The sequence below is a fragment of the Nothobranchius furzeri genome, chromosome 1 (assembly GCF_043380555.1).
Source record: "Nothobranchius furzeri strain GRZ-AD chromosome 1, NfurGRZ-RIMD1, whole genome shotgun sequence".
NCBI classification, from domain to species: Eukaryota; Metazoa; Chordata; class Actinopteri; order Cyprinodontiformes; family Nothobranchiidae; genus Nothobranchius; species Nothobranchius furzeri.
Genome location: NC_091741.1, coordinates 103,964,557 through 103,978,383, shown reverse-complemented (window position 1 = coordinate 103,978,383; position 13,827 = coordinate 103,964,557). Strand labels below are relative to the sequence as shown.

At 44.4% G+C, this 13,827-nt stretch overlaps 1 protein-coding gene across 1 annotated transcript in view; it reads left to right on the top strand.

Moving 5' to 3' along the window:
• irf2b (interferon regulatory factor 2b) overlaps positions 1–7,314 on the top strand; it is a 37,088-nt gene extending 29,774 nt beyond the window's left edge. Inside the window, exons 8-9 of the mRNA XM_015967452.3 lie at positions 2,916–2,953; positions 5,117–7,314. Of these exons, the coding sequence (XP_015822938.3) occupies positions 2,916–2,953; positions 5,117–5,380 (302 nt within the window). The 3' untranslated portion in view covers positions 5,381–7,314. The remainder of the gene's footprint in view (positions 1–2,915; positions 2,954–5,116) is intronic.
• The last annotated feature ends 6,513 nt before the right edge of the window (positions 7,315–13,827 follow it).

Here is a 13,827-nt window from a genome sequence, read left to right as displayed (position 1 = left end):
TTCTCGAGGGGATACCAGTAATGATGCGTGCTGCAGAGTCCTGGAAAAGTTGGGGTTTATGATGGGATTTAGTGGGGAGACCAAATAGAAGGGAGTTACAATAGTCGATGCGAGAAGTGATGAGGCTATGAACGAGGATTGCAGCAGCATGAGGCGTGAGAAAAAAAATGGAGTCTGTTGAAAATGCGTAGATGGATATATGTGGCCCGAGTAACATGGTTAATGTGAGATTTGAAAGTGTAAGTGAAAGTGAATGTGTACCTTCCAGTATGACACCAAGACTTTTTACCTGTAGAGATGGGTGAACAGCTCCTCCTCCAGTTTAAAGAGACAGTACCCCAAAACGGCTCGTTCTCAAGACTGTCCTCAGAACAGGGGTAGATGAGGGTCTGTAGAGCAACAATAATGAGGAAATCAGACCAAAGAACTGCAGTTCCACTGTATTTAGACCCCAACTGAAGGATTTAGATGTAAAAAGGAATAACTTAAAAGCATGTTATGTCTCCTTTAAGCTCAGCAAAAAAATATTTACTTAAGCCAAGTAGGTTTGTGATCTATCAAACATGGAGTACGCACAGCTGCACGCAATCTCTGCTTTATAAATCGGAGACTAACGAGAATGTTTCTCAGCTGCATTTTAGTCATATCCCACCCTCACCACGCCCATTTACTGCCATAAATAGTCAATGCAAAGTGCCTTGTGGACCTCATGCATATACATAAGCCGGCTGTTGCAGCGCTCTGCCAATGACATGGCGACCGTGGATCAAGGAAGTGCAATTTCACAGAAGCAAAAATTCAGGTACTTGTGGGTGAGGTGGAGAAATGAAAGGAAGTGCTTTTGCAAAACAAATAAGAGAAAATCCACAGAGTGGCACAGCGTTGCTGAAGCCGTCAATGTTGTGAATTCTTCAGAGAGATCTGTGGCGGATATAAAAAAAATGGTCCAATCGGGATTTGATCCCCTGACTCCCAGGTGAAAGTCACGCACGCTAATCAGTCAGCCAAATGGAGATCTCCCCCATACAAGTAGCCAGGGCGCATGATCAATTGGGTCACAGTGACAGGACACACACTGTCACAGACGCATGACATTCTGTCTCAATCTGTCCCCCTGCTGATATTCTACATTCTGTATTCTGCACTTCAGGCTGTGTGTGTGTGCTTGTGGGGGTTCTTGTTCTGTGTGAAAACGAAGCAGTACCAGTGATAATGCTGCAGGATTTCATAATTTTATCTGTCTCAGCAGCAGCACTGCAGGTGCTCTCCATGTCCACAATGTGCGTAAACAAGGTCCTTAGTCAGCTTAAAGTTGCGCACATTTTTCCGCTAAGTTTTCTTTCATAAATCCCAAAGTTTGCGTGGAAAGTTGCTTACGCAGTTTTCCGACCCCGTTTTGTGCGTAAGCAAGCTTGATAAATGAGGCCCCTGACCTGTATTGGAGTGTTTACTATGTGAAGTGCCTTGAGATGTCTCTTGTCGTGATTTGGCGCTTTATAAATAAATTTGAATTGAATTTAATTGAAAATCCTCAATATATTGTGATATTGATTTTAGACCATATCACCCAGCCCTAAACCATGGGGAAGCAGATAGATAATAAATAAAAGGGGGCCCAAAACCGAGCCTTGGGGAGCTCCTGCAGGAACCGGGAATGAAGTAGAAGAGTGAGACTGCAGTTGAATGAACGGAGTACGATCAGATATGTATGTGATGAGCCAGGCTAGAGGAATTGTGACTAATGCCGATAGATGCTAATCTTTTTAGAAGTATGTTATGAGCGATCGAATCGAATGCGGCACTGAGATCTAGTAGAACAAGAATTGAGAGAAGGCCTGAGTCTGCTGCCATTAGTAGATCATTAGTGATTTTACCAGTGCTGTTTAGCTGTATTAAGGTTTTATTGCTCTGGTATTCAGCATCAGCTCATGTGATGTTCTTTCATCAACCTTAATTTTAAGAGTGTATCGCTCTTTTTAAGTCTTTTCTTTTAAAAGGTTTTCATGTTCATTGTTGTGTTCGGCGCTTTGGATGACTCATTTCGGCCACCTGTATCAGTGAACTTGTTCTTACGGTCACTACTCATTGCCTGTGATCATAGATAAGGGTAGGACATTCCAACAATGGACAACATGATGTTGGTAGTATTCCAAGACTTTGGTAACAGTTAATTCTCGTTTTACCGCCCAGACCCAATGAAACCACTAAACTGGTCAGTTGTGGTGAAGAGGAGCTAAGCCAGCAAAGCTCTCAATCCTCACCCCGTGGTCATGAGCTGTGGGTAATAACCGAAAGAACAAGGTCAAGAACATGAGTAGCAGAAATGAGAGTTCTCCATTGGGTAGCCATGCACAGCTTCAGTGATGGGGTGAAGAGCTCAGAGTAGAGCTTTTGCTCCTCCATGTTGAGAGAAGCCAGCTGAGGTGCTTCAGATGTTTTATGAGAATTCCCCCGGCCGTCACTGGGGCAAGGTGTTTCAGGACTGTCCTGCTGAACCGAGGTCCCTGGATCTACTCAGAGTATGCGTGATGATCCTGCTGGTAGTGGTTGCTGGGAAAGTGCAGTTTGGGCTTCTTTGCTGAAGCTGCTACCCCGTTCCTCTGTATAATTAGGAGAAGACAGGCTTATGGCCAATGTTTTGTAGAACCACAGCACTTTGTCTATCCCTACCCAGGATGAGTAACTACAAATGTTGGGTTGTGGGGCTCAGTACTGATGGAGGTTAGGGTTTGGACTGATTTCTGACCAAATTTAGTTTGTCTCAAAGAAAGCGAACAGAATCGGTTTATAGAAGCATAAGGTGTCATTGTCGTGTTTGTTTATGTCCACAGATCAATAAAGTTTACACAAACCAGATGAGTGGACTGGATAGCTCATTGGTGGTGTTGTAGTGATAAACTTCTGTTTTTGTACAGGCAGCGACACGGAGAGCGACACCGAAGACACCAGAGAGGTGAGTGTGACTCGGGAGAGACACGAAGGCATCTCCAGCTGAGCCTCACACCAGAGGAACAGGTTTCTACCTGCTCTGTGCTCATTACTCACACAGGGTGTGTGTGTGTTTGTGTGTGTGTGTGTGTGTGTGTGTGTGTGTGTGCATGCGTGCGTGTGTGTGTGTTCCTTCCTGTAGTGTTGCAACAAAGTGAGAATAGGGAGGGCTTTGTCAGGAACTGTGTCTTTCAAACATTAACAGTTTGATCTGATTTGTGGGTTGTGTGTGTGTGTGTGTGTGTGTGTGTGTGTGTGTGTGTGTGTGTGTGTGTGTGTGTGTGTGTGTGTGTGTGTGTGTGTGTGTGTGTGTGTGTGTGTGTGTGTGTGTGTGTGTGTGTGTGTGTGTGTGTGTGTGTGTGTGTGTGTGTGTGTGTGTGTGTGTGTGTGTGTGTGTGTGTGTGTGTGTGTGTTGTAATGTGGGAAACTATCTGGTGTAGTCGTCATCACAAATGCGTCCTAACCAGTTAGACGGCTGCTGGGGTTAAACTGTATAAACTGGTTTGTTCTTTAAGGTGTGAGAAAGCCGTCTAAGAGGTTGTCCCTAAACTCCAGGTTCCTCATTCATCGCCTACTTATGAACAGATCTGTTTTAGTGTGGTGTTGACCATCTAGTACTGGTGTAGAAATGTTCCTAAACATCAGACCAGCTCTGACCATGCGTAAGAACAGTGTCTAGTGGCAGAACGAGGAACCACATCACTGAAGGTCTCAGTCATCCACTTATTGTTTGACCCAGTCAGTAATGATGTCTGTGGAGAAACAGCTGTGTCACACACCTGCTGGTAAAACCTAGAAGACACCTGTGACCCACGGGAACCTAACATTGTAGCACGACACCACCGTCATCAGACTCTGCTCTGACGGGGACGAGTCTGCCTACAGAAGGAGGAACAGCTGGTGTCCTGCTGCAGCCACAACAACCTGGTGCTAACCCCATAACCCTGTCTGACACCCCATCACAATGGTGGACTCATGTCTCTTCCTGGCCACCACCATCACCTCCATCATTAAAAGGCCCAGCAGAGGATGAACTTCCTGATGCAGCTGAAGAAATTCAACCTATCAGCACAGTCGATGAGGCGGTTCTACCCCGCAGTCATCGAGTCATCCTCACCTCTTCCATCACCGTGTGGTACTCTGGAGCTACCATCAGGGATATGAAGAGGCTGCAGTGTGTTGTGTGCTTTGCTGAGAAGGTCATTGGCTGTAAACTACCCTCCATAAAGGACCTGTACACCTCCAGGTCATTGAGGCATGCAGGTCGGATCACAGCTGACCCGTGTCACCCTGGACTTCGACTCGCTGCCATGTGGCAGAAGGCTCAGATCCATTTGGCTGCTTATATAACCACCAGAACATCCTACTCTGATGGCATCACCCCCGCTATTCAGCAGCTTCTTTGGCTGCCAATAAAATTCAGGGTCCACCACAAAACTTAAATCCATTCATTCAAAATCTAGTCCCCTCTTGTCTGTCCCAGCTCCTAGAAGTCACTAACCCCTCTGGTGTGCTCAGGTCCTTTTCCATCTACTTAACTGACCCACCAGCACATCTTCTCATTAGCAGGTCGGCAATCATTACCTGCTCACCTCAGGAACATGACTAGTCTTCACCTGTTTCAGGCTGATCTCAACACTCACCTGTTCTAAACTGTAGCTGTTCTTGGTGTTCATCTGATGCTATATTTGGGGTTTACATTTTCTACTCTTTAAATGTTTTATTTATTGTTAACCTGATTGTACTCCTTGGGTTTTCTGAAAGGCACGCCAAATAAAAATTATTATTCGGACCAGAACCTCTCGCCACAAGAACCGTTCCTTCCCTCTGCTGTTGAACTCATGAACGACCATCCTAGGACTGCCCACTCCAGTCACATGACCCGGGGTTGTTTGGACCTGAACTGACCTGCAGTGTCAACTAAAGTGACACGTGGTTCAGGAGATTTAATGAAATGATTTTCATTTATGATCAGTTGTACTTTTGGAGAATCATCAACACGTTTGACTCGGGAGGTACTCGTGGTACGAGGATACGACTCAGGTCCACGAGTTAGACGGGGTTAGGAAGGCCTGCTGTCCCTGACTGGCTGTCTCTAACGACGTTCTTGTCTCCATGTCTCTAACAGGGTAAAAGTGTGGGATGGAAGCATGACTACAACTCTGTCCTCAGGATCCCGTCCTGCTCTCTCCCAGGCATGTCCACCTTCGTCAGTCCCAGTAAGCCCAACTTTAGGGTGACCAGCATGAAAGACCCCGCCCCCCTCATTAGCTACCACCTGGACAGCTGGACCTACAGCCAGAACCAGAACTGTCTCTCGTCCTCAGCCAGCAGTGGTCATGAGATGCGTGCCAGTGTCATTAGGAAAACCTCTGATGTCACTTCCTCCTGACCTCAGAACAAGTATCATTGATGTCTTCAGGAGATGGGAAGGACAGAGCAAGGACCACATGCCAGGATTTGTCTTTAGCTGACCAGTTCATACTGCAGCCACCCCCACTTCCCCCATGCAGGAGGACCAGAAGAACGCCACGGATCCTCGTCCCCTCTAAGCCAGCATCCCACTGGACTGGGACAAGGGGGTGTCCCCAAACACATGTGCTCAGTTCGTCTTTGCTGAGTCACAGAGACCAAATGTCCACTATTGTGGTACTCCATGAAGACACTTTGTGACTTAGCTACACATCCCTGTGGGGCTCCTCCAGAAGACCATGATGGTGATACCAGTCCCAGCCCAGTGAGGCCTGGCGACATGTGGGTGGACACGTCCATTCTATTGAGTTCAGTTAGCTGCAAACAAACCAGAACCTCGTCTTTCTGTCACTGTCCGCATGTCCAGCCACATGTCCCACAGCTGGACACTTCAGGACGCTCTGGTGTCCCCATGGTGTAAGAAGCTTTTATACTTAATGCCTGCAACTGCATCAGCACCTTACACACCTGTGGTGTGTGTGTGTGTGTGTGTGTGTGTGTGTGTGTGTGTGTGTGTGTGTGTGTGTGTGTGTGTCTGTGTGTGTGTGTGTGTGTGTGTGAGCGTCAGAAGGCTGAACAATAACTTGTAGAATAATTAGTCATCATGCTAAAGCATCTTCTCTGTGGTGGACCACACCAGCTTCTGCCACAATAAATAATTATAATAATAATAATAATAAATCACACACAAAGTTGTGAACATTTTAATTTCCTTTCTGAACTATTTCTGTTGAGAGTTTAATGTTTAAATCTGTTAGATTGTTACTGACAGCAGCTACGTTTAAGTTTCACTTCCTGTTCTGCCTGAACGCTGCTGCAGCATGGAGGTGTAGTTCTCAGTCATCCTGGACATGATCATCCTGAGAGTTTTAGCTGAAAACAGCTGGACGTTTCTGGATATGTTGGAGACATTTAGCCTCTCATCCCAGAGGCTTCTTCCAGACTTTGGTCGTGGTCAGAAACAAACACACTGGTTGTGCTGCAGGTCTTTTTCTTTTTTTTTCTCCAAAACACGTTTTTGTCTAAATTAAGGTGATGTTGTTGTTCAAAGAATTATGTTGAAGTTCAGATTATTTCATCAAGTAGGACCTGTGGTTAGCTAGCTCATGTAAAGCATGTCATGTCTTGAAAGAATCAGAATCGAAACGAGGAATCGGAATTGTTAAAAATCAAAAGATGCCCAGCCCTGTGTGTGTGTGTGTGTGTGTGTGTGTGTGTGTGTGTGTGTGTGTGTGTGTGTGTGTGTGGCTTCTGATCTTGTCTGCAGCCAAACTGCTTCAGTCTTTTAGTAACTGACTTTTACAAGAAGTTCTTAGAAAAGAACTGAAGACACCTCTCTCTCTTTCTCACTCACACACACACACCTTGCTGTGGTAACAGGATCAGGTTCAGCTCTCCACCGTATCAGGAAGTGTGTCAGAACAAGACTGTAATAAGATAACATGACAGACGGGGGCAGGAACATGGTGGCTGTTCTTGGTTAGGGTTAGGCTGAATGTGGACGCTTCCTCGGTGCCTTCTGGCGTCCTGATCCTGATGCAGCCTAACGGGCTGTTATCTAAGCCCCTCCCCTCTCTGGCTGATCCTGGATCGGTGTGTGTGATGTTTACGGTGAGGCGTTCCCGTGGTATAAACACACCAAAGATGTATTCATGATCATGAGTCCAAAGTCCTTCATCTGCTGTACAAGCCATCATGTTAGTCCAGTCATGTGAGATATTGTTGCTGTTATTTAGTGCCACGATGCCCTTCGGGAACATAAACTGAGTTTTTGTTGATCCATCATAAGTTTGTGAACCTTCTGAATCTGCGTGTGAATCATTCTGTACGTCTGAAATAAAGAGTTTATTTATACTGCCGTGTTTGTTCAACCTTTATCTGCTGTGTTCAAAAGATCAGAGTCCAGGTTTATGGCTGTGATCCCGGAGCGGAGCGCTCGTTTATGTGCAGCTGCTGAGATAACGGGGGTGGGGTGGTGCAGCTTTAGCTCTTTTCTGTGTGTGTGTGTGTGTGTGTGTGACATGTCTAACAACAGTCTAACCACACACACACAGTTGAGCTCTAACTGCTGTTTCGGTTTCAGTTGCTGTTCCCGGTTCGCACCCTACTTCCTGTTTGTCTCGGGGGCCCAGCGGGTGGTTGCCTTGACGACCACTAACCACTAGTCATAGTAAACAGTCTGTTTTTGTTCATTTCACTGTTTGACTTTTTTCCTTCTATGCTCCAGTGCACCCCCCCCCCCCCCCTCATTTCTAGCTCCTGATTGGTCCAGGGTTCGGGTCAGAGAGGAAACGCGTTGTTTATCTGGTTAAACGTTTAGATCCTCTCACTTATTTAAAACGTCTAATTCCTGAACAAGACTGGAATCTGTTCCATGTCACTTCCTGTATTTCCACATGAAAAAGCAGGAAGGTCCTGGTGCTGTGTTGTGATGCTGCCACCTGGCGTTCAAAAGGCTAAACTGCCTTGTGATCTAAGGTGGATTTACCCAATCACAGGGCAGATACTGTTTTAATAACCCGCACTGTAAAGATTAACTATGAACAAAACAACTGAATTAGTGACATAAAATGAGTTCATTGAGCTCATAGTTCCAGCCCTTTTTGTATCTTCATACCACTAACTGAGCTAACTGGAGAGAAATTGCTGCAGCCCGCATCATCACTAGAACACCTTCTTCTCAGCACATTACGCCTGTTTTTGCAGAGCTTCACTGGTAACCTGTAAGATATCCAGTTTATAACTCCTCTGCTAACATAAAGCTCTCAGCATCACAGCTCCATGCCACCGTGCACTCAACCACCAGTAACCTACTTGTGACACCGCGTGTAGCCCATCCACCATGGGCCTTAGGTCCTTTGGCTCACAAGCTCCTCGGCTCTGGAATGAACTGCCTCCATTTATTCATCCAGCTACCTCCATTCAACACTCTCCTCAAAACGCACCTGTTTGGGCAAGCATGCCCTACGTGTCTGGCTGAACCTACGTGCAGGTCATGTCTGACTTGACCATCATTGGTCAGTCTGAAGCGTCGGGCTGTTACCACTGATTTTACTGCTTCTTCCACCTTGATTATGATGATCTTGAACGTATTGTTGTTCCTGTAATTGATTTAATTATTCCTGCCCATGATTGTATCTTGCCTGCATTCCTAAATAACCTTATAAAGGTGTGTCCTAATAAGTTGACTTTATTACTTTTACAGGTATTAGGTGCTATCTACTTAGTATCTCGAGTGTTAATGACATCAGTTCCATTTGACCAAGTGTCACTTTGTATTTTATTGTATTTATTGTTTCATGGAGAGCTTTCATCTCACTCTGTGTTATTGAGTCTAATAATTGCTATTATTATTATTGTTATTAGATGGAGTAAACAGCCATCAGCCTAAGCACACACCTAAGTTAAGGTGTCTCCAGGTCATTCTCAGCTCTTACAGTCAAAACAAACAGACAAAACATCTGGAGGCTAAATGAAGCGATCTGTTCTTCATCAGTCAAACGATGCTGCATGGAAGTAAATCTACAGTCACGTCTTGTGAGAAGCTTTGTTCCCCTTAAATATTCTGTTCCTGCTCATAACTTTTGCAAATCAAGTGCAAATATTTCCAAATACACACAACTTTTAGTCTATTATAAGAAGTGTAAACAACGTGAGATCACATCCTTTTACTGGTGAAAGTGATAAACATGTTGGAACGAAGTTCTCTGGCTGACTGTTCTATCGGGTTAGGTGAACGTGTGATAAGTTAGAAAACACTTGGGTTTCTCTTGGACATGAAAAACAAACATGAAACAGCAAAGAGGGACAAACAGCACCATGATGTCTTTACTGTAAGTAGGACATAAGACCACGAGCTTGACATCTTTGTGTAATTTAACAGAAACGTCGGTCGCTCGTGAAGAGCCTGAGGTGTTCCTCCTGACGGGGGACTTGTTTTCAGGAAGGGAGACATGTTTCAACGAGGCATATACGGTTTATTTCAAAGTAAAACCCATGTTGCATTGTTTTCCTTGCTTTAGTTCTGGGGTTGATGACGGGATATCAGGTCACACTAGTTTATGTTATTTTACAGGTAAATCTTTAGAAGTATTGTGTCAAACGTCTACGTGTTGCTCTTGTGGGAGCAGGTATCTGGAGACATGCAGCAAACAAGCAGTGGTCAGTGTGATTTTCAGACAGAATGAATGATTAGTTAGTTCACCTGTCCAGGTGTTCCCAGCTATCGGAGCACAAATAGGCCATCTAAGGCGAGGCAGACCAACCAGAAAAACTAATAAACCAACAAGGACAGAAGGCAGCAATGAATCAGCGTGTAAATAAAAATATCTAATTACAACCTCACAATTTATAAACCTGCATCTAATACATCCAACCTTAAATCCATGTACCTGTGTGGTGTCAACGCCTCATGCACGCCAGCTCTCAGTCCAACAATCATCCAGGCACTAAAATTCACTCATTCATCCATGATGCTGTAACGGAACGGAATGACTGTTTTTTTCCTTCCTCTGACCAGTGTTGGGAGTAATGCGGTACAAAAGTAATTAATTACTGTAATGCATTGCCTTTTGCTGTAATGTAGTAATGTAAGGCATTACAGGGAAAGAAAAATGTAATATTTACTCGGTACAATTGTCAGTAACGCAGTAATTACAATGCATGTTTAAACCCAGAATCAAGATGTGTGTTTCCTAAAAATTCAAATTGTGGGAAACCTGAAAAAGATCCAGTATCTACATATATGACGTCATTTATGGAGTTAGCTTTGCGGGCAGAGAGGACGCAGCGGTAACGACTCAAATACTCTAGCTGCGTCCAGCATGCGGCCGCTGTAACATTCCCAAAATCGCTCCACTAAAACAAAATCATTCACTTGCGATCGTTCATATCGGCGCATATTCTCGGGTACTTTGTACTTTTCTGACGTGCGTTGCCTCAGCTGAGTTCATATTCTGTGCCCCGGTGATTTCAACTCATTGCTGCTGGAGCGCCGCGCATGTGAAGATCCCTTTGGCTGATAGTTAGAAAGTAGGAAATCTAGGAAACAGTTTTTTCTGGAAGACGGAGAAAACATGCAGCATGCAGGAAGGTTAGAGAGAGAAAGGGCAGGAAATTATTCAAATAAAATCAAGAAAACAAAACAAAGTGCTTGAAAAGAAAAAAGTAGGTAGATTTATCCCCAATACACATTTTTACCACTGAAAAGCAATAATATATAAACATTTAATATTTATACATGTGATAGAATCAGATCACCCCAGAAGTCAGTCCCACATCCAGGGCCGTATCAAGGCATTTGAGGACCAAGGCAAATATAGGCTTGGAGCCCCCACCACCTCACTCCCTGCTCAGTTACTATAAGATGGCAGCGCGCTGAGAGTACAGATTGTTGTTGCTTTTATTTAATAAACAATCATTTTAAAGCACTGTTATTATATCTGACTGTTTTTAACAGCAATCCTAGCTCAGACACCACATAACCTTCCACGGGATGTGTCATGAGTTCAACTGGCATCAGATTACCAAACTCATACTGACGTTGTATTGTAGAAAGTAACTTAGAGTAATGCAAAAGTTGTGTAATGCCTTACATTTTAAAATCAGTAATATTGTAATGTAATGAATTCCTTAAAAATGAGGGTAACAAGTAATAAGTAATGCATTACAGTTTTGAAGTAACTTGCCCAACACTGCCTCTGACACATGACTAGTCTGCATGAGATATGGTCTCAAGGTCTCACGCATTCCTTCTAACCTGCTTATTTTCAGCTCAACAAAAGAATGAAGAATGAACTCTTTTCTTTTAATTAATCAAAGAACTCTATTTTAATAAAGCTAATCCATCAAAGTGTTAGTCAATAAATAAGATGTGACCGATCTGTGAAATCAAAATATTAATTTCCTTATTATAATCCTATAGAATATAAAGGTACTATGACTTTAAGTGTTCCAACAGGACTGATTTCAGAATCAGAATGAATTTTATTGCCAGCGCTCCAGATCAGAGCATAGGAACTTGACTCCATAGTACAACCTGACCAAGGTTACACACACACATATAGACAGGACAGATACAGGCAGACCATGGGAGCAGCCATGACAGCGCTTCTTTGTAGATGAATGAGGGAATACATGAGGAAAGTTCAGGGGAGGGAGAAAAAAAGGCATTAACAGGGTTACACCAGCAGGGTGTAGGACTCTAATGCAAAAAAAAACCCACCCGACATGTAAGCACAAACGTCACAGTTCACAACATGAGACCCGGTAGGTAGGGGGAGGGGCTGGGATCCTGGTTTCCTCAGCGGGGGCTGCCTGTGGCGCTCAACCAGCTGGCTCCGCAGGTGGGAGGGAGGTCATGGGGAAGCACAGAGAGCAGTGAGTCCTTTAGCTTAATGACCTCGGTAGAGACCACAGTCTGAAGGCGGGGGGGGGGGGGGGGGGATAGAGTTTCACAGCATTTGTCTGCATTCCTTCCATCGTGGGGGTTTTTGCACGCAACTCCAAGGCTGCTTATGGCGTCAGATTCGATAACAGAACTTTGTTTGGGTCAGGCAGAGATAATTTTTCCTCTCTGCCTTAAGTCTGTATTGATCATTCAAGTCCTCCAGTGAAGCAAATTCAGTGATTAAACATCTCCACACCGTCCGTTGACCCTTTCCGAGATGATATCAATCTTGCGTGCTAACACTGGTAACGCAGCTAAGACATTGTCCAGCTTGCGATTCACCTCGAGCAACGTCCCAGTCTGTGAGGTATCCACACGGACGGTGCCGTCCATGGTTGCGGGTCGCCCTCCAATCGCTCCCGTCATCCCAATTTTACGGAAAGCCAGATATCCTCCCACTCCAATCAGAAGAAATCCAGCGATAATCAGGCCAAATATCCACATATCTTCGACGTCCTCAATGGACAGCTGAGAGAGACAGATGATATTCCACTTCTTCCAGGAATCGAACATATATCCCGCTGCATGTGTCCCCTGAGGACAGGCGCGAGCCCCCTCCTCCGTCCTCATTGTAGAAAAAAATCTTATCAATCGTGTTGAATAACCAATTAATTAAATCCATGCTGAAAAATGGTGATTGCAGAGGAAATGCAGAGAAGCGCTCTGTAGGCAGACGGGACAAAAAGAGCCTTGGGAAAATACAGATAAGGGAGGAAAAGGCAGAAGCGACTGTTCCCTGTGAGTGCCGGAAAAGAAAAGTAGTGTTAAAAATACATAACACATTACTTTCACTGATCCAATCAAAATCTTACAGATCTGACGGAGGCGTGGTTCCGATGGTGTTTGGTCATTTTTCATTTGACCATAAACCATAACATCCGAAGTATAAAACTATGCCACGCCAAACTATGTAACGTCAGTTCAAAGCGTTCCAGAGAAAGTGATGGAGTGGCCAATCCTGATCTAAAACTCTTCAACCGAAAGAACCAACGACAAGCTGAAAAATTTGTCGCTATTCCAACAGCGGCAGCAGTTCCTTTCAGAACAAAAGCTGAACCATCCAGACCCAGGCTTGGGTCTCACCAGATGCCAACAAACTGTCGTGTACCCAGAAGTAACTCAAAGACGGGTCTGATCAGAACCGCGGCTTTTCCTACCGGCTCGGTTCCAGAGAAGATCAAGCTGGACCTCGATATTCCTGATCTAAAGAGGAATTCCATGAAGGGTATGTAGACCGGCAAATGGCGTCTCATGTGTTTATTGACCTCCTAACCAAAGCTTAATGCGAAAACAACACCTTCAGTTCCCGTCAGAATAATCGCTTCTTCGGATTTGCTGGTTCTGATTTAACATCACACGTCATCCATCCACCGTCTCATCCATTTTTAGTTACACCACACATTTAGTTTTGAAGTCAGTCTAGTTTAATTTGTTAGTAATAAAATTCTTACCTTTTAAACTTGACTCTCTCTTCTGTTGTCTCTGAGTGAATACGAAGCGGTTATCTAATCCCTGCAATAAAAAGATCCAATCTTCTGGTTTAAATAACTCACAGATCCGTAAGGTGGATTTCATATTTCCTATGGAATCCCACGCCTTATGGCTCATTAAATAACACGTAATCTATTTCATTACAATGCTGTAGACTTCATCACACAGTGGGGAAGTTCACTTGCTACAGCAGCACACATACTAATCATCTACTAACGATTACAGGTAAACACACGAAGGCAATAAGCTTTGTTGTAACCTTCAACCACTAAAAACTACGGATAAAGAGGAAGCTTAAGCTTCCAGAACATGCAGCATACAGCTAGTCAAATGTACATCAGGTAATGCACAGTTATTACACACACTTTTGATATTGTGTTGCATTGATGTTACTGTGTACCAGGATAATGCTAGTACTAGTACTAAGG